This window comes from Girardinichthys multiradiatus, chromosome 24 (assembly GCF_021462225.1).
Source record: "Girardinichthys multiradiatus isolate DD_20200921_A chromosome 24, DD_fGirMul_XY1, whole genome shotgun sequence".
Taxonomy (NCBI): domain Eukaryota; kingdom Metazoa; phylum Chordata; class Actinopteri; order Cyprinodontiformes; family Goodeidae; genus Girardinichthys; species Girardinichthys multiradiatus.
Window position 1 is genome coordinate 15,943,635 of NC_061816.1, and position 20,018 is coordinate 15,963,652.

General features: G+C 38.5%; 1 protein-coding gene across 1 annotated transcript; it reads left to right on the plus strand.

Annotated features, from left to right (window-relative positions):
* Nucleotides 1-6,526: 6,526 nt before the first annotated feature.
* LOC124861830 (homeobox protein engrailed-1-B-like) lies at nt 6,527-19,663 on the plus strand. The gene is made up of 3 exons (XM_047355778.1): nt 6,527-7,385; nt 8,966-8,968; nt 12,786-19,663. The coding sequence occupies exons 1-3, from the start codon at nt 6,854-6,856 to the stop codon at nt 13,103-13,105; spliced, it is 855 nt and encodes a 284-aa protein (XP_047211734.1). The 5' UTR covers nt 6,527-6,853; the 3' UTR covers nt 13,106-19,663.
* The last annotated feature ends 355 nt before the right edge of the window (nt 19,664-20,018 follow it).

Here is a 20,018-nt window from a genome sequence, read left to right on the forward strand (position 1 = left end):
TCACTGACTGTGGGTACTTGACACTGGACTTCTGGCATTTTGGCATTTCCTTCTCCCCAGTCTTCCTCCAGACTCTGGCACCTTGATTTCCGAATGACATGCAGAATTTGCTTTCATCCGAAAAAAGTACTTTGGACCACTGAGCAACAGTCCAGTGCTGCTTCTCTGTAGCCCAGGTCAGGCGCTTCTGCCGCTGTTTCTGGTTCAAAAGTGGCTTGACCTGGGGAATGCGGCACCTGTAGCCTATTTCCTGCACACGCCTGTGCACGGTGGCTCTGGATGTTTCTACTCCACACTCAGTCCACTGCTTCCGCAGGTCCCCCAAGGTCTGGAATCGGCCCTTCTCCACAATCTTCCTCAGGGTCCGGTCACCTCTTCTCGTTGTGCAGCGTTTTCTGCCACACTTTTTCCTTCCCACAGACTTCCCACTGAGGTGCCTTGATACAGCACTCTGGGAACAGCCTATTCGTTCAGAAATTTCTTTCTGTGTCTTACCCTCTTGCTTGAGGGTGTCAATAGTGGCCTTCTGGACAGCAGTCAGGTCGGCAGTCTTACCCATGATTGGGGTTTTGAGTGATGAACCAGGCTGGGAGTTTTAAAGGCCTCAGGAATCTTTTGCAGGTGTTTAGAGTTAACTCGTTGATTCAGATGATTAGGTTCATAGCTCGTTTAGAGACCCTTTTAATGATATGCTAATTTTGTGAGATAGGAATTTTGGGTTTTCATGAGCTGTATGCCAAAATCATCCGTATTAAGACAATAAAAGACCTGAAATATTTCAGTTAGTGTGCAATGAATCTAAAATATATGAATGTTAAATTTTCATCATGACATTATGGAAAATAATGAACTTTATCACAATATGCTAATATTATGAGAAGGACCTGTATGTGTGTAGAAAACTACCATGGCACATCACTACCACCACTGTAAAACATGTTGGTGGCAGTATCATGCTGTGGAATGCTTTTCTACCTCAGGGACCAAATCTAGATTTTTATTTTTTAATCATTTTAAAGACCATATACATGCTTTACATTCCACTTTACAATTATGCACTACATGGTGCTGCACTATCACGTGAAATCTCAATAACTGAGTTTGTTGTTACCGCATGTCAAAAAGTGAAAAGATTCAATTGGTATAAATATTTTAGCAAGGTTCTGTGTGTAATGCATCAAAAATAGGATAACTTAGGTAACTTCTACATTAATAGTCCACATAAACTGAGCATACAATGTTATACTATTACAAATATCCACATTCCAAGAGAAATACTGCTAGCTTCAGCGGTGTGTGACCCTGAACCGGTCACACAATGATCATTTCACATCGGTATCAGTGCATGGCAGCTCATAAAGCTTAACAACCATCATACCCAAAAATATAAGAAATTATACAGACCAGTATAATTTTCACAAATGAAAATTAACATCCGTCAAGTCGGTGACTCTTGATGTTAGGAAACAGACACATAATATTCAACAACTCTGAACCTTTGATATTCCCCTAAACTATCGTGCATATATCATAATTACAATATCAATGTGCAATATTCATATCACAAAGGACTGTTTGGAGTCCAATAATTGGTGACCAATATATCCTAAGTGTTATGATCTTGCTTTTACATGCTAATGTAATGTTTAGCCAATTGGACAGAATTTCACTGCAGCAGATGCTCACACAGGACACAAATGACACTGCAAACAATGCTAAAGGTCACAGAGTGATGGAAGCACAGATGAAAAAGAGAGGAAAGCAGAAAACAGGCAAATATCGCAACTGATATCAAAATCTCAATATTTACCAATATTATCGCCATTGCAGGATTTTCTAATATAGTGCAGCCCTATATATGTATATGTTACAAGCAAGATATTCCAAGCAATATTTATCATTGTATTTTTAGATTTTTTTTTTTTTGCTTAGGCTACACAAAAAATAAAGTGGGGAAATTTTTGGGTAAATCCAGCCATTTTTAGAAATCTTTGCTTCCTATAAAAACTAAAACTTTAGAAACATTAATAGATAGATGTGTAGAAATAAATAAATAAAAATCCCGAAACGAGCTAAATTGGGGCCATAAAGTTTGTTCATACAGAAAACATTTGAGCCTGAAAAATAAAAGTTTGTTCAAAAGAAAAAAATTCGAACCTGAAAAATAATATTGAACCTCTCCCCAAAAAATGTGAAAACTAAAAAAACCTAAACAGGTTTCGGTTTCTGGTGCATTTTTGATTAAAACGTGTTTGGTCTTCATTTAGTGAAGTGACTCACAGCCAGGGGCAAACTGGCATACCGGGCAACCGGGGAAATCCCAGGTGGACCGCTGGTTTAGGCTTTTCTTATTTTGTGAATGTTTAGTTTTTAATAACCGCCTTTCACAGACGCTGGGCCGGTGGTTCACTTAAGCCCGAGAACCACCGGCCCAGCGCCCTGCACAGACGTTGGTCGAGCGCGACATCAAGTACGCAAGAGGCGACAGTTTCTGGGGCGCTGATATTTTTCTGGACCATTGTGCCTTAAACTATGCCATATCAACCTGTTAAGGTTAACCTTTATTTATATGTCTGACAGCAGTTTTTCCTATTTATACCATAATGATATAAAGCATAAGTTCTAATGTTTCCTTTTTTGTTAGAATAGGACAAGAATGCTCATCGACACACATTACAATGATAAACGGTCCAAGGTTTGTCATGAATGAGCCTTTTTATATTTAAATCAAAAATGCACCAGAAACCGAAACCCGAGTCCAGTCCATGTGAAAACAAGTCCAGGCTTAATTATGCAAGAATATTCGGAAAATACCGGCTCGTTTTGCATCTGGTTTCATACCACCGCTTAGTCTGGCGGTTCTTTTGCTTCATGTTGAGAGCATGGGAAATCTCCAACACGGACTTAAAATGCTGTGCAAATCTGTCAAGATCATATTTTCTCCTCTGAGATGCGCGTCGTGTATTCACGTAAGCTGCTTCTATCGGTGAAGCATGTCATCTTTTAAAACCAATCACATATATATAGAATATCGATGATGTATTACAGATAATTCCAGTTCCCACGGTCCCTGAATGCAACAGCTGGGAATATGTTGTTCAGCCGCTGTGTTGAGCTGTCAGTCATGATTCCGCACCCTTGTGATCTGAGGCCCCGCCCCCGATGCCTAAACAGGGCGAAAAGTTTGAAGCCGAAAAAAAAAAAAATCAGCAAGTTCGAGAAAAAAAACTTGAATTTGAAAAATAGTTTTGAACTTTTTATTTCCAGTTTCACATCTGTTTTTTTTTTTTTTTCAGTTGCAAAACTTTTTTTCCAGTTTTAAAATTTTTTGGGGGAGGTTCAAAATTATTTTTCAGGTTCAAATGTTTTTCTTTTGAACAAACTTTTATTTTTTAGGTTCACATACCAAATCTGCTTTTAGTCACCGCTGTACTTATTGACTGACGGAAGAACTTCCTGCATGTGGCGCCTATTTTCCACTAGGTGGCAGCACAACCCCGCAGCTGACGACCTGAAGCTGTTTCACATGTTTCTACTAAGTCATCTTGCAGCTACATGTCATCTGGAGCGCTTTGTAAAGACGTCGTTTATTTGAAGACCAGGTAGACACAAACAAATAAGGTAAATAACGAAAATAATCAAAAGTAGCAAGTAAATATTACTCCCAATAACAGAGAGCACAACAATGTAAAGTGACCATGAGACCGTCAGGAAAAAACATTTTCATGTAAGAGGTAGGAATAAAATGAAATATTTGTAAGAGGTCACATATGTAAAGAAATAATTAAATCCATGCTGTTTTTTTTTTTCTGATGATATACGTCTACAGAGACCTTATTCTTCTCCGAATTTACACTAAAATGCTGTTTATTTTTAAAGAAATAAAGTAATATCAAAACAATCGTGATTCACAAATATTTGACGCGGTCGTTCAACACGACGATGAAGAGAAAACTTTGAATATTTAGCTAGTGAAAAGATTTAACTTGAAATTCTGTCAAGTAGCAACTAAGAATAAAAATGAGTTTTTCTTGTTTTTTTTGTTTTTTTGCGGAAAAGTGCACGTGTGAAAAATAATCTGCTGTGCTCGGGTGGATACAATATTTTAATATTATTATTTGAATACGAGTTTTTGAATTAGAAGCCTAATTTTCAAGAGGAAAAGGCAGTCCAGGGTAGCTATAGCAGCTTTCTAACCAGAGGTTCATTATGAATCCTTGAGTGTGAAAGTGTGAGTGAGTGTGTGAGTGTGTGTGTGTGAGTGTGTGTGTGCTGAAGCACTTCGACTTTATGGGCTACTCAATAAAAGCGCGGCTGCGATCCGTCAGTGCATTTATCATCCTATTACGGCGACAAATCCGGCTCCCAGCACATGAAAGGTAAAATGAATCACCAACGTTAAGCCGTCAATAAAGTCATTTCTGTAAATGGTGTCTCTGAGGGCCCCCGCTATTATTCAACAAGCTTTATCAGCACCTTGGAAATTACGTGGCTTGTAGCGTGGCCCCTGCTTCACTTTGATTAAGGGCCCTGCCAGGCGGCTGTGACAGCGCTTGTGACTCGGGTTTTATTCAGGCCGCTCCCCGTGATGAGCACCGAGCAGACCGGGCGGAGGGAAGACTAATTAAAAGCTATAAATTATCATCCGTGGCCCCTCTCATGCAGGCCCCTCTTTACGGCGCCAGATAAGAGCAGACTGAGAGCTCATTTAGCCACAAAGACGCTGCGGCTAAAACAGCACATTGATAGTGTCCTAATTGGAATTTAATTAAGTAGCCAAGGCTTCCCAGTCCGGCCTGTGGGATAAAGATTTCACAGCGCCACAGTTAACCATCAACACGTCTTCACCTTCCTCGTGTCGCCATTATGATTAGAAATATTATCATTATTATTTCAAATCACTAATTGCAGAGCTTGGTGGCGATTTTATTAATATGAAAGAGATTTAACAACATTTCATGCCCCGCTGCAAGCCGTGCATATAGTTTCATTTTGTGTTCACAATCAAGCATAATGTATGGGCTGCGGGTCAGTTCATCGCTTCGCCATTTCTTACTCCCATTTCGTGCTTCTCAAAATCCATTTCGTACCAGTAAACATAATCAGAAAGCGTTTCATTGCCAAGCATGCTTAGACTAGCTGGGGTTTCTCTTCCGGAGTACAAAACAACAGTTAAAAGAACAAGAGCAAAACAGCACCATGATTGCACTATGCTGCTCAGTAGGAGACCTGAAAGCTGTCATAACCCCAGTTGTGCTGCAAGAAATGTGTAATAATTGAAAAATGCGAGCAGTCCAGGTAAACAAATACAACGCTCTGAATTACTAAAAGAATATTAACAAAAACAGGACAATTTATTGGGATGTTGAACACAAACATACAGGTTATGGTGTACCTAATGGAACGTACATTTTATTTAATTGTTGATAGTGTGTAAACAAACCATTTCCTAACCATACGCGTCAGTTTATTTGTTTTTTCGTAATAAGAATGTTCCCTTCTTATGAAGATTATAAAAATGCTCAAATCTCACGTACAATTTAATTTCACTGTTTATTATTTTCTAAAATCATTGCTCGCACCATAATTCCACTTATGCTTGTCGTGAATGGCCAGTTGTCTCATGAAGCTGGACAGATTTGGACCCCTGGTCAAACCACATTTACAGTAAGTGCCATCATAATGGTAAATAACTCTGGGCGTCACCATAAACCCATTTGCCTAATAGCAGAGCATGAGTCCACTTTAGAATATATATTTAAAATAATCTGCGCCGTTTTGTAGGGAACGCCAATGGCAGACAGCTCTGTTTCACAATAACCTATTTAATTTTGATCGTCGTTGCGATGATTTAAAGTACAAAAGAATAGAATAGCGATGGGGCAAAACAACCAGCCCCAGTGTATAGCTATTGTTCTATTTTACAATTGTAAATAATCATAATAAAAAATAAATGTGTTGCTGTTTTTTGTTTCTATATTGGTTTAAAAGAAAGAAAATAACACAAAAAAATTACAAGGTTAACAATTGCTTTTCATATATTTTTACGCTTTAAACACATTTCTCCAGCATTCCGTACTAAAATCCTTGAATTAATGTGAGCATTTAGACAGTTTAGTATAGATAGATGCCTGAAATAGGCAAACTATAAATAGCAAACTTTAACACATGCTGGTTACTCCTTAGGTGGCATAAATAAAGCTTGAATAACAGTCTAAAAGACTAAACTAATAATACAAATATAAATAACTAGAAGCTCGAATAGCCTGTGGCTGTTTAAATCAAAGGTAAAAGCTGCTATGGCCTCTCTTTGTTCCGGTTATTATGGTGGCCGCCCCCTTCTTGTTTTTGTTTTGCTGTGTACATGCACATGCACGTGCGCTTCTCCAATATCGATCACCACCAAGCAAGCGGGGCGCGCGCGCGTGCCAGCTCGAGGAAGCGTTCTGTTCTCTGATTGGCCGTCGTAAGCCGTGACAGGGACGGTCTGTGCATTTGATTGGTGTGTTGCACGTGTGTGCGCGCACTGGGTGTAGCGCAGCGGAGTAGCACACGGGATTTGGACAGGGGGGCATCTGGTTTTAGGAGAGTTTGAAGAGCGAATACAGAGATATTATGCTGCACCGTGGAGAGGCACAGGCACTGGTTGTTGTGGAGCTGACGGTTCTGCCAAGCATCGGGAGGTTATTAGGAGACATGCTTCCGCTGTAGTTGATGATCTAATAGAAATCAGGCGGTTGTTCTATGAGAGAAGCTTGTTTTTGTATTGAACTGGATACCGAACAGAGGAGCGAGAGCGAGCAACAAGTGGAATCTGGTGTGGAGAGACTGAGATTTCTCGCCATCACCAGCTATGGAAGAGCAGAAGGAGCCCAGCGGCGGCCGGGACTCGACCGAGGACGAGAGCATGTCCCTGTCGCCGAACCTGCCATCCCCTGCCATGATCCTACCCCATCCGGCCGCCCAGCAGGCCCACAGAACCACGAACTTTTTCATCGACAACATCCTCCGGCCGGACTTCGGCTGCAGGAAGGAGCCGAGCTACCGCGAGCGGAGCCAGACGCCGGGCAGGGAGAACGTGAACCCGCTGGGAGCGAGGCCGCCGCACGCAGGGAGCCTCTGCCTGGACTCCAACTGCAGCAGCGACAGCGCCTCGTCCTCGCCCTCCTCGTCCTCCTCCACGTCCTCATCACCCGCGTCCAAGCAGAGCTCGTCAAAACCAGGCGAGGCTGGCAGCAACGGGGCCGGCAGATACGCAGACAGTCCATCGTCGATTATGGTTATGAGCGGCAGCAATGGAGGCTCTCCGCCGGCAAAGGAGAGCCAGCCGCTGCTGTGGCCCGCTTGGGTGTACTGTACTCGGTACTCGGACCGGCCCTCATCTGGTAAGGCGCTAGTAGTCCCCGAAATACACCGAGCAGGGTGTTTCTTTTTCTTTACACCAGGAGAAAATGACTTCACCACAGTGCTGCAAACATGTTTATGCAAGGAAATTAACGTCATGTTTTTCTGTAATGTTCCCAGAAGTTGCTGTGTTGAAAAATAAAAGCAACTTTTCCTCATTAAAGAAACACGACTAAAACTAAAGCTAGAAACAAACACTGGATTTTCTTTATGGACTATGTAATAGAAGCTAAACTATTCAACAAAAACAGGAAAGAAAAAGAAATGTCACTCATTTAAACCCAAATCAAAATATCTAGTTTATTCTAGCACCAGTATTATTAGTCTTTGTTTACACTGCTTGAGAGGACTAAACGATTTTAGACTTTTATGTTTTATCATATCTCAGAATATGCTTGGATGTTTGGAGCTGGCACCTATTAATGTATGCTAAAAATATATAAAATAAAAACCACATCATATAGAATAAAATGAACAAATCTACCGCATTTTAAGTAAAACAAATGCCTGTCATTACCTAAATAGTCTCTATATGTTAATTAGCGTAAACGAGGGCTGCTCTAGACGACGCTTCGTCCCTTTAATCCTTTCATCTTTAACAAAAGTGTTTAAGCCTTTTTACATTTTTATATTTGGATGCACGTCCTTCAGCGATGTATTTGAAAGCTGCATTTTAGCTTGATTTTGCTCTAATTACATTAAAAAAGGAACACTATATTGTGAAGAGTCGGAAACACCGCCATTGTTATAGTTTATTGAAAAAAAAAATGTAGGACAAAATACTGTAATTTTAAAACTTATTGAATATTACGAGTTGTTCTAGGTGATCATTAGTGCATTTTTTTAATGCAAAGTGCCCTGGATACAAGCTGTTGTGGACACAATCAAATCCAAATCGAATGCGTGTAATCGCTAATGTGTAATTTAAATTTAAAAAAACATACACTCATTACTAAATGTGTAAATATATATATATGTATGTATGTTGTTGCATTTCTTTTATGTATAAGGTTTCAGGCTTTGAAGCATCTTATTTTCTTTTAATTGTGGTTGTGTATTGATGTTACAATAAGAGGGCCTTACGGTAGATTACTTGTGTGTATTGTAAGGCTTGTGCCTCGTAATATACAATGCATTTCTGATGATTAACAGCACGGCTCTCAAATATCAGCTGATATTTTAATGCACACAGCCACCCAGTGTGACCATGCATCAGATGCAGCCAAATTTAGTTCCATCTATTCCTGCTTATGTGCTGCTGCCATTGTTTATTCAGGACGTCTGAGAGAAAACCGACTTGCTTCACTTGAAGTTGAGCGGCGGGTTTCTTATTGTTTTACAGACGAAGTGTGTCCGAGTTTCAACCTAGACTTCACACTTCACTTTAACAGGTATTAGCGGCGTGTATATGAGCATTTTACGATGTTTTTCCGAGTTATAAACATATTCTAGCTGCTTGTTTATGTGGGTGTTTGTCCTGAATTACCGCCACTGGGTATGTAGCGGCGCATGCTCTAATCTGATTGGCTCATTTCTCTCCTTTATGTACCCGTTTCTGTAGCTGGTATTTAATAATTAGTATCCTTATTTGGACCACACGCTACAACAGGGGTTATAGTATTTTACCAAGATTAAGGCTTACATGTATAATTAATGGTAATAATCCTAATATTTTAAATTGCAACTGTGCATTTAAGTGAAATTATGAGGCCCTCACCGTAACAGTTAAATTACATTTCTATCGTTTTTTACTAATACCCGAGGGCTCTGTTTACAGCTGACTTCTATTGGTCGTGCCTGTCTGTACACAATGTATTTATTATCTCTAACAGTACGACTCGCATGTATCAGCTTGGACATTAATGCACATAGCTACTCAAAGGGATAATTTAGCTGTATCTCTTCTTGTCTGCGTGCTTTGCTGTCATTGCTTATAGACACGATGGCGTCTGAGAGAAAACTGGACTTACTACGTTTCATTCGAGGCTGGACGGCGGGTTCCTCCTTGTTTTGGAGCTGAAGTGCGTCAGTAACATAATCCGCTACCTGTTCATATTTTCAGTGTTTGTATTTCCAGTTTTTACTGGTTAAAACATTGTTGTAGAGGCAGGTTTATTTGGGTTTCTTCAGAACTGCCGCCACTGAATGTAAACGGGCGTGAGCTATGATCTGATTGGCTAATTTATCTACCTTATTCAATGTGTAACGCACCTGTTATTAATAATTAATTAGTATCCTTCTATGGATGGCCTCATAACCTTAAAGGGACACGAACCTTTATTCTGCCACAAGATAATAGGAGCAGATTAAGCCTAAATGTAATTTCACTAAATCATCTTCAGAATACGTTTTAATTACAGCTGTGTATTTAAGTCAGCATAAGAAATCCTCGTTGTTCTTTATAAAATAAATATTTTAACATCTTTACTATTTTATGACGAGAAATAATGCCTGCTGATACACAATGTACTTCTCATCTTTAATAGTGCGCCTCAAACACATCAGCTAGTATTTTAATACAAATTGCTATTTAGAGTCCTAGTTTCACTGTATCTATTCTTGTTTACATGTGATACTGTCATTGTTTATCCATGGTGACGTTTGAGAGAAATTTATAGTCAAACCCGATTAATTATTTCCACTTGAAGCTGGGCAGCGGATTCCTCATTGTTTTGAAAGGGAAGTGCGTCAGGTATAACACTTATTTTCAGCCCGAACATTTATGTTTTACATTGTTTTTTCACGGGCTAAACCCGATTATTTTTGTGTTTTGTTGGATTTTCGTCCAGAATTGCAGCCACTTCACATATAAGGCCGCCCATTCTAAGATTATGGGCTGTACTGTAACGTATTCTTACTTAAATAGTAAAATGACTGTATTCACCAGGTCTCTACTGTTGAAGCAGTGTGCAGTGTGTCGCTGTTGTTTTCACATAAAATTAGCAGTATCCTCATTTATCCGTTTGCATCTGTATTGTTAATGCATTTAGGAAAAATCTAAATCAATTTACAATATACACGAATCATAATAAATCTTAAAAAGAAAACAGATGCTATTCTTGACGGTGAATATTTTTCACATTTGCCTGCAGGAGACAGCGAGATACAGAAATTTCTTTGGTACTCAAACTCAAATGGGGAAATCTTCAACAATGTTTGGTACAAATGAAAATTCAAAGTATGATTCAGCAACGCGCTATTTCTTTAACAAGGTTGCTGAAAGCTACAGCAGTGAAATGTTACATCTTGCCCCATAGGCGGGGACAAGTTGTAACATATTTAGTTGCAAAGCTTGCTAAGATACTGCATCTTAATGTAATTCATTCAATATAAACTACACACATGGATGGATCCATTGCTTTTTATATGTTTGGTGTGCTCACACCTCCATAATTGACATTTTTTAACCAAAATTCCCAAACTAACTCAGTTTTGGTTCCTTTCATTCATTTTTTTTTCATTCATTTCCAATCATTTCTATCTATATCGATTCATTATCCTCTCATTTTCATTCAAATTCGTTATTATATTGTTGTTGTTTTTTTTACTTTCTTCTCACTTTACTGTTTGCGTTTGGGATCTCTCATTCAGTGAAAAAAAATGCAATGAGGAATAGTTTATTTGACACTTGTTGGAAACTTAAGAGGCTTAGTTGTAACACTGCTGCTTGTCCCCCATTAAGAAGTTATTATCACGCTTAGCCAACGTTTATATATATAATATTTGACTGGATTCCGTGGATCTAACATGCAGTTCTGGATTTTAAAACCCAGTACAGTAAAAATAAAAATGTAAAAAATGACTTCTGCACATCTCTGGAAATTTGTGAGATTTTCTTTAAACAAAGTCTCAAAATGACTGAAAGTGCACACCGCTCCACCTTCCGCATCTACATAAACGATCTGTGACTTTTACAAATAAATGCACAACCTTGTATGAGCATGAAAAATAGTACTCTTTATAGCAGTTTATACTGTATTAAGTATATATAAAAACATACAGTAAGATGGTTTCAATGTATTTAGTATTACAGTACTGGTGCTTAGGGCTGGGTTTAGGAGGATGCGGCCCCTGCGCTAAAACCAGTTTTAGTGGCCTTTTTTTAGTGCATACAAATTAGTTGAGAGTTAGATATATATTAACCTCATAGAATTTTTAGGCCTTGTCCCTTTCCAAAAATTTCCTTTTTATTTGTCCTTTCATATAATTTACAAAAAAGGCATAATTTCTAGATGTGTCTACAAAGAAAATCCAAAACATAATAGGAACAATGCTGGACCTGTATGTGATGGTAAAATATAATACAAACAAAGAAGAAGGTGTGGAGCCTGTGCTTCAAGATTGCTGCTGTCATGTCCAAGGTGCTTGGGGTGCAGGGCTAAGTTAGAGGTGGGGCTATGACATTAGCATTTTCAAGCAGTTCCAACAAAATTAAACACCTTAAAGTGAATAAACTACATATGTTGAAAACTCATCAAGTACTTTAAATACCATGTGAGCAAAAAATACATTCATTGAAAAAAAAAAAGCTATTTCATAGGGCCCAGACAACTGGCATGTTATGCCCTTGCCATACAATAGTTTAATGTTAATTAATATTAATTATACTGTAACATTAAGCTACAACAGAAGGGAAGCAGGGGCACCTCCAGAAAGTTTTTGTAACAGCTACGGACATGAGGTAACAAATTATCTTAGGGTCACCAAAACCAAAGCCACAACATTTCAGGAGCTTTGTTGCCTTGATCAGATAAAAAATAATACATCTTCATCCCCCTTGGAAAGGTAAATTCATGTTTTTTGCTAAACATATAACAAAAATCAGAGAATTTGATAAGTTGGTATGCTTTTCTAGCCCCTCTGCCTGTGATTTTAAAATACAATGATTTTTTTTTTACCTCAGTAAATGATAATGCTATCAAAAGAGGGCGGGGCCAGGAGTGAGAGACAGATATTCAAATAGAGGCACGATAAGGAAGAAAAAAAATAAATATCGTTGCAACTTATTGAAGTGCGTCGCTTCCTCTTCTAAATTTAAACATAAAACATGTTATGCATATAAAACTGCCAGAAAATTTAGAGGTCCTGTCATCTCCCCATCTGGGCCCCCCTTGAAAGCACCACTGTTGCCAGTGAATTACTGTTCCTTAAAAAATTAACTATTTACAGTGTAACTTCTCTATATTAATTTATTAACACACCTATTTTTAGTTAATAATTATCATTACGATGCACAGAGTAATGTACATTTGAACTAAATTAAAGTCCAAACATATTTTCACAGGAATAACTAGAATTAAGGCCCATGCAGCGGATAATTTAGGCTATGGTGTGGAGCCGTAGAATAAATATTTTTATTCCCATTGTTGTTTCCACACCAGGCCCAAGGACACGGAAATTGAAAAAGAAGAAGAGCAGCAAGGAGGACAAGCGGCCCAGGACGGCGTTCACGGCCGAGCAGCTGCAGAGACTCAAAACCGAGTTCCAGGCCAACCGGTACATAACGGAGCAGCGGCGGCAGTCCCTGGCCCAGGAACTGAACCTGAACGAGTCCCAGATTAAAATCTGGTTCCAGAATAAGAGGGCCAAAATCAAAAAGGCCAGCGGCTACAAGAATGGCCTGGCGCTGCAGCTCATGGCGCAGGGACTGTACAACCACTCAACGACCACCGTGCAGGAGGACAAGGAGGAGAGCGAGTGAGAGGCCCCCGGACACTTCCCTCACAGGGCTGCTGGGCTGGCTGACTCTGGACTCATGGAGATACATAAAAACAGAACTGGAAGTGGGGGGATCGCTATTTAAAAACACAGATTTCTGTTTATGGTAACAATATATGGACATAATTATATTAAAAAATGAACAACCGTTATTAAAATTTATATAGCCAGACAGTTATCATGTTGTATACATTACTGCATATTGGATTTCACACTCATTTTCAATCCACCATTTTTTTTTCCTTAGGGATGTCTGACTTTATAGGTTGTCGTGCTCTCCTCGTCCTTCATGTTTGCGCCATACTTTCCTTCAACAAACCGGTCCACCGGACTCAGCCAAGCCAAAGATTTTTACTATGTTCACATGTAGTCTGAAATAAAACAGAAGAAAAGAGCAAGACAGAACAGACTAATTTAGCCTTTTTATTATTTTAATGATTTTTGTTGTTATAATAACATACATTGAATTTTGTCCCTATTTTCTCCAACGACAACCTCAAACTTTAACCTATGGTGTTATTTAGTGTCAAACATTTTTTATTATGATTCTGATTTTGAGAGAGGTCCTGTTGAGAAACAAAAGTGTACAAAACGCACACACACTTACACACACACATGCTGTTAAGGTACAGTTCCTGTTTCCCTGCCTGCCTGGATACCATTTCACCCATTAAACTATTTTGGTCATTTACAAGTTTTCCCATTGCTGATGCTGCTGCAGTTTCATTCCAACCAGCTCCTTGCTGAGCGTAAACCTACTCAGTGTTCACCACAGAGGCCTTGTTCATGTTATCATTGGAATGAAATGCATATTTGTGTGATTTGGATTTTTTTGTTGTTTCAGCTTGTTTGGGCCTGCCTGACCCCCTCAGGGTGAGGTTTAGAGGCTGGCTGTGAGCTGGCTGTAAACATGGAGAGTGTGTGTGTGTGTTTGTGTGTGTGTGTGTGTGTTTCAGCTTCTGGGTGCTGTACTTTGGAGGTCGCTGGTAGCAGACGTACTTAACCCCACCCAGAAAAATATACCTGAAAACAGACAGAAAGCGGTCAAAATGTTGCAAAGAATTTTTTTTTAAATAATCCTGATTTTGAGTATCTTTGTTTAGATTAAATTTGAAAAGATGAGACTGATGATATCTGGGCTTCAAACATTTTAATTTTTGCTACATTGAGACAATGACCGGCCGAGCTCAGACAGCAGTAGAGAAGTGTGCGTGTCTGTCGAGTGTTTGCAGGAAACGTTGTGAGATTATGAAGATATTGTAGGTACTTCCTTTTAAAAGCCAAATGAGAGAAAAACAGTGCTAATAAATCACTACGCCACATTGATGTACATAAGACAAAAGTTGCGTCTTCTCAATTGAAAACTGGGTTAGTAATACAATAAATTCAGGCCGTATCCTCATATGAAAACGTAAACACACAAGCTACTTTGTTTTTTGCCTTCTCTTTCATATCTATTATCTAGTTAAGCTTATTCAGTTTTACTACAAGGAAAAAACATTTTTATGAAAACTACATGACAGAAATTTGGATTAAAACTTCAAATTATCAACATTCCCTTGGTCGCTACTTTATCATGTACATTTTGGTAGTGCTGGGTTGGACTCTCATTTGTCTTCAGAATAAGCTTAATTCTTTGTAGCATAGATTCAACTAAGTGCTACAAACATTTCTGAGAATTTGGTCCATATTATCATGATCTGTCAGCTGCACTGGCATGATGGATCCATATTTTCACGTGTTTTGTACCAAATACCGACTACCATCTGAAAGTCGCAGCTGAATTCAAGAATCAAACCAGTCATTATTTTTTCAATCTTTGTTCACTTTTGGCATGCTTGTCTAAACGGCAGCCTCAGTTTCCTGTTATTAGCTGACAACAGCAGCACCTGTTCGTCTGCTGCTGTGGCCCATCTGCTTCAAGGTTTGACCTCTTGTGCGTTCAGTGACGGTATTCCACATACCTTTTTACCAAAACGTTTCAGTAACTGTAGCTTTTCTATCCTCTTAAACTTCGTGTGACATCAAAGAGGCCATTTTCATCCACAAAAGTTTTCTCTTTTTGGACCATTCTCTATAAATCTGAGAGATAGTTGTGTGTGAAAATCCAAACAAATTGGCAATTTCTGAAATACTCAGACCAGTCTGTCTGGCATCAACAACCATGCAACCTTCACAGTCACTTAAATCCACCTGAATGTGACTGAGCTGAAATAGTCATAGAAAATAGTCCTGTGAAGGACATTTTGAGTCATTTGGTGTTCCATTCTCTTTAGCAATGTGCCATATGTCGTGCATTGTCGACAGAGTCAAGTGTTAATGTGTTAGGGGCTTTGTTTCAACTAAAAATAGAGGCAGTGATTGTCTGAAATGAAATGGTCATAAAAAACATGTCCATTGACACCCAATGTTTGGAGAAAAGTGTGAAATTATGTTGAAATTGTATGTGCTTCATTTAAAAAAATCCAAAATGAGAGAAAAACAGATCTCATGAAACCCCCTGCTGTTGAGGAATGTGCCATAAGTCTCAGACTGATGTAAATTAGACATAAGTTGAGTTTTTATAATTAAAACTGGGTGATTATGTAGTTTAGCTTCTTCGGTTTTAGAATTAGGGGAAAACTAACTTCTTCTTACAAAACCGTCTTCCTAAAGGTACAAAAAAATGCCCCGAAGGTTAAGATTGTTTATCAAAAGTTTCTGCATTCCAGTTGAAAATGTAAATATGAAAACATACCTAAATAAGTCTAATAGAAGCCACTTTGAGCATTTTTATGAATATGAAATAACTCCAATAGGTTGATATCAGGCTGACTACAACATCACTGTCAGCACATTCCTAACATTTCTGCTTATTACATACTTTCATTCAGCTGATCTTGTACCAGTTTTATTTAATTAAGAGCAAACAAGGCTGTGAAGGGTCTACAGCAGAAGAGTTCATGGCCTTTGCGTTTCAGGCTTTTTTAATTATTTGTGTTCTGATCTTCCTCACAGAGCCGAGGGTTAACAAGCGCATGCCGTGGAGGGTGGTTATAATTGATTTCAGGGACAAGCAAATAGTTCACAAATAAGTTCCATCCTATTATTTTATTAATTTATCTTGAAACCTGTTTTATAATTTTTTCATCCATTCATGACAAAGTGTATGAACAATCGGCAGACATTATAACAGTTTAACCTAAAAAAACATATTTGTTGATGATTTATTTGTTATAATTTTATTCAATCTTTATATCCAGAAAGCAGTGCGTGTTTCTAGATGAACCCATATTTGATGTGGTGAACATGCACTTTAATAAACCTCAGCATCCTTGCAGCATCTCCTGCAGCCAATGGAAACCTCTAGGGGTCCTTGAAGGAGTTGGGCCTAATTTGATATCACTGTTCAGTATCATATTTGAATATTCATGGGCCTTAATTTTACTTGGACACCATCTAATTTATCCTGTACTTGCTTATGTGTCACAAAACAATATCTTATGAGTAATATTTAACATTTTTTATCAGGACAAGAAGATCTAATGTTATTTTAATGCACTTTCTAATCTCTAGGAATTAAAGGAAAGAAAGTTATGTTTAGAAAACACACACACACACACACCTAATTTGATTCTGAATGCAGTCTCTCTGGCCATCTGGCCTGCATGTGTGAACAGAGGTGGCGAGAGCGCCTCGTTCTTCACGGTCAGCTAACCCTGTAGCTCTAATATTATCATGATAGTCCCATTCCCCCGCTGTGAATGCGGAAGAGGCTCTTATGACAGTGTAGTTAAAATTCATACAATTATGAAACAGCGGGAGGATTTCTCTGCCTCCGCCGCCCTCCCTCCCACCTTGTCATTGAGGAAGCTCAGGGTTTATCTGTAAAACAAAGAAAAGCCGGGGATCGTTTGCATAGTTAGCATAGTCTGCCTCGCAGGCACAATATGGATTTAATTTATATGCAAATGAAAGCAATAAAAGGGAGAATACACACTGGAAATCTCCACTGTTTAATAGGGAGGAAGAGTTGGATTCAACGCAGGTAGCACACATCCACAAAATGAGGCATGAAGAGCCTGGACTGAGAACAACATAGTTATATAACATGCAGAAAACAGCAGCATAGCAGCACAAAGAGTCACAGCACAATTCAATAACATTTACAAGGAAATTATGTGAAGAAAACAAAACCAAATAGTCTGGACGCAGAAAACATGTATGGGGGACCTCTGATGTTGTGATGTCAATTTACTACAATAATCTGTCATTTTAGATTTTTAATATACATTCTGCCCTGTAATAGTAGGGTAGGTTAGGGCACTGAAGAGTAAAAACAAAAACATTTATAAAAAATAAGTGAAGATGAATAGAAAAAAAATTTTGCAGTTCAGGGTTAAAATTTCCTTAGAAATATGCTTATTTAAAAAAATTCTGCATGGTATACAAATGCTAAACGCATCATAATTAAACAAAAAAAAAAAAACATCACATCACAACTCCCGAGAAGCTGTGAAATCCAGGAATAGCCATGGACTACACAGAAACTGTGGTTCCTGTTGGAGCTACAGAGACAGAGAGAAACGTACAATAAAATACTTAAGCATGCATGAAAAGGAAGGAAGACAGACACACACACACACACACAGAGGCAAGGACAAAGCCATTTAAAAGAGCTTCTTAGATCACCACCCTGAGACGATGGAGGTGCAGTGTTGAGCATTTTGGAGCAATTCGTTCCAAGCTTTAGAAGTAAAGGGAGACAAAGATAGAAGCCTTTCATGTGTGTCCTTTTTCGTAAATGACTTTAAAAGCTGAACCTTTCTCCATCTGAATCATGAATACTGACACACAACAGACATTCAGCAGAAAAGTCTTTAGCTATATTTCCCCTTCAAATATTTCCAACCAATTAAGTGTTTTTGAATGAGATGTGGCAGTTTTTTATTTCAAATGCGCCACATGTGATTGTGTAAGGACATAAAAATTACTGCAATCAAGTGAAAACCAGGGATAATTTAAGCTTTTCAATTTAAGAGAAGAACTCCGTCTTAAATGTGCAGCACTCAAAACAATGGACAATCTCAAAGAATATACAATAGGAATATTATATTGTAGGACGACTGACTTTGAATTAAAAGAAAAAAAAAAAAAGCAAGCATTTTTTTCTCTTACCCAATAATACAGTTAGTATGTTATGTAATTACATTACCTTGCCTATATCAGTATTTAAATCATCATGGTAACTAAACCTGAAATTCCTATCTTCAAACACACTTAATAAATATATTTATAAGCATAGTTTCTAGCTGGTCAGAACATGACATTATCATTGCTAACGAGTTAGCATTACCTTTAGCAAGACTTATAGCCGGGTTTTTATTAATTTTGAAAGAAACACATTGTTACGTTTAATTTTAACAAATAACATATTAGTTTATCAACAATTATATTTTATCGAGAACAATTAGGCACACATTGGGAAGTAATTTTCCTTTTTAGCTAAAGATAAATATGGTTTTGGCTAGATCTGGTAGTTTTTAAAGAGTTAGCTCATTTAGTTTTCTAGCTTGCTTAATATATGTATTTTGACATGCTTTATCATAAAAATCATTGAATTCTCATGTGTCAGTCTAGTTTAGGTTTTTATAGCTAAAGAGATCAAAATTGAAGGAAATAACTTAACAAAGCTCATGCTGTAAAAAGGACTAGTATGGACTGTCAAGGTGTCATAAACAGTTGTCATGAGGTCAGGCTACATTTGAGGACACTTGGCTTACAAAGACACAGCAAGAATGATTTTCAGTTTGAGCTTCATTTTGTGTGGGTGCTTTTTTGCTTGAAGAGTACACAGATCGCTTCTCACCACGGGGGAAATTTACTCTTGGCTTATTGTGGCCTGTCAACGGCACCACACTATCTCGGAGCGACACACACAAATGGACAAAGGTGGCATTGAAAGGGAACCTCCCACAATGCAGCTGAGCGTCCAGGGGGGCTCTCTGCTCCAACAGCCATGATCTCACCGCGCTAAATCCAGATTACATGGGGGATATACACAGCGCCACTTGTTTACACTGCCCATCAGGGGGTGATTTGAGCAGAGGCTGGGGGCATCGGGCATTGATAACACTGTAAGTAACTAGTTTATGACAAAGTTACTGTCAATTGTCAAGTCCGATTTTTAGTTTGTTTGGAGGTTTTTTTTAATTTACATATCAAATTTGGGAAAAATGCAATGAATAGACTACATTTAAAAATATTTTTACTGCTGATACTAGTTTTATCATAAAACCAAATGGACATTTCAATTAAACATTGTTTTTCATGATCCTACATCCATAAACTTCCATTTTACAGGCCATACTATTACAGAATAAGACTAAATCAGCGCAAAAAGTTACATTTAAATTTGACCTACATTAGGCGAAAATCAACATCCTTTCAAAAACAAGTTCATTCCAAAGCTGCAGAAATAGACAAACTAATTAAAATGTCCCATTTGTAAACAAAGTGTATATTTCTCATATACATGCTAATAAATACATATTTTACTCTTGTGGTGTCTTTCCAAAGGAGACGTGAATGCACACATTTATTCACCTGGGACTCCCCTATTATATGGGTGGTCGTACACACCTCTGTCTCTTCTGGATGCCTTTCACATGTGGAAACCATTTACCTTCTCACTGCCTCCTTCACTTCATCTCGTCATCTGGGTGAAACACTCAGAAAGGCAAAGCCGTGAGAACAGAATGGCCATCGATGAAAATGTTGATCGTCCTTTAGTCCACTGCCCCCCATCCTCGACGGGCTGTTAAAGCAAAGCAGCACATTCTTTGGAGATTGGCATGCTGGTTTCTGAAGCAATCAGAGCTGAGAACATAGACAAAGTGTGACCCCTGACCGTGTTT

Coding starts and splice junctions, on each gene's coding strand:
- LOC124861830 (XM_047355778.1), top strand. CDS start 6,854: ATGGAAGAGCAGAAGGAGCCCAGCGGCGGCCGGGACTCGACCGAGGAC.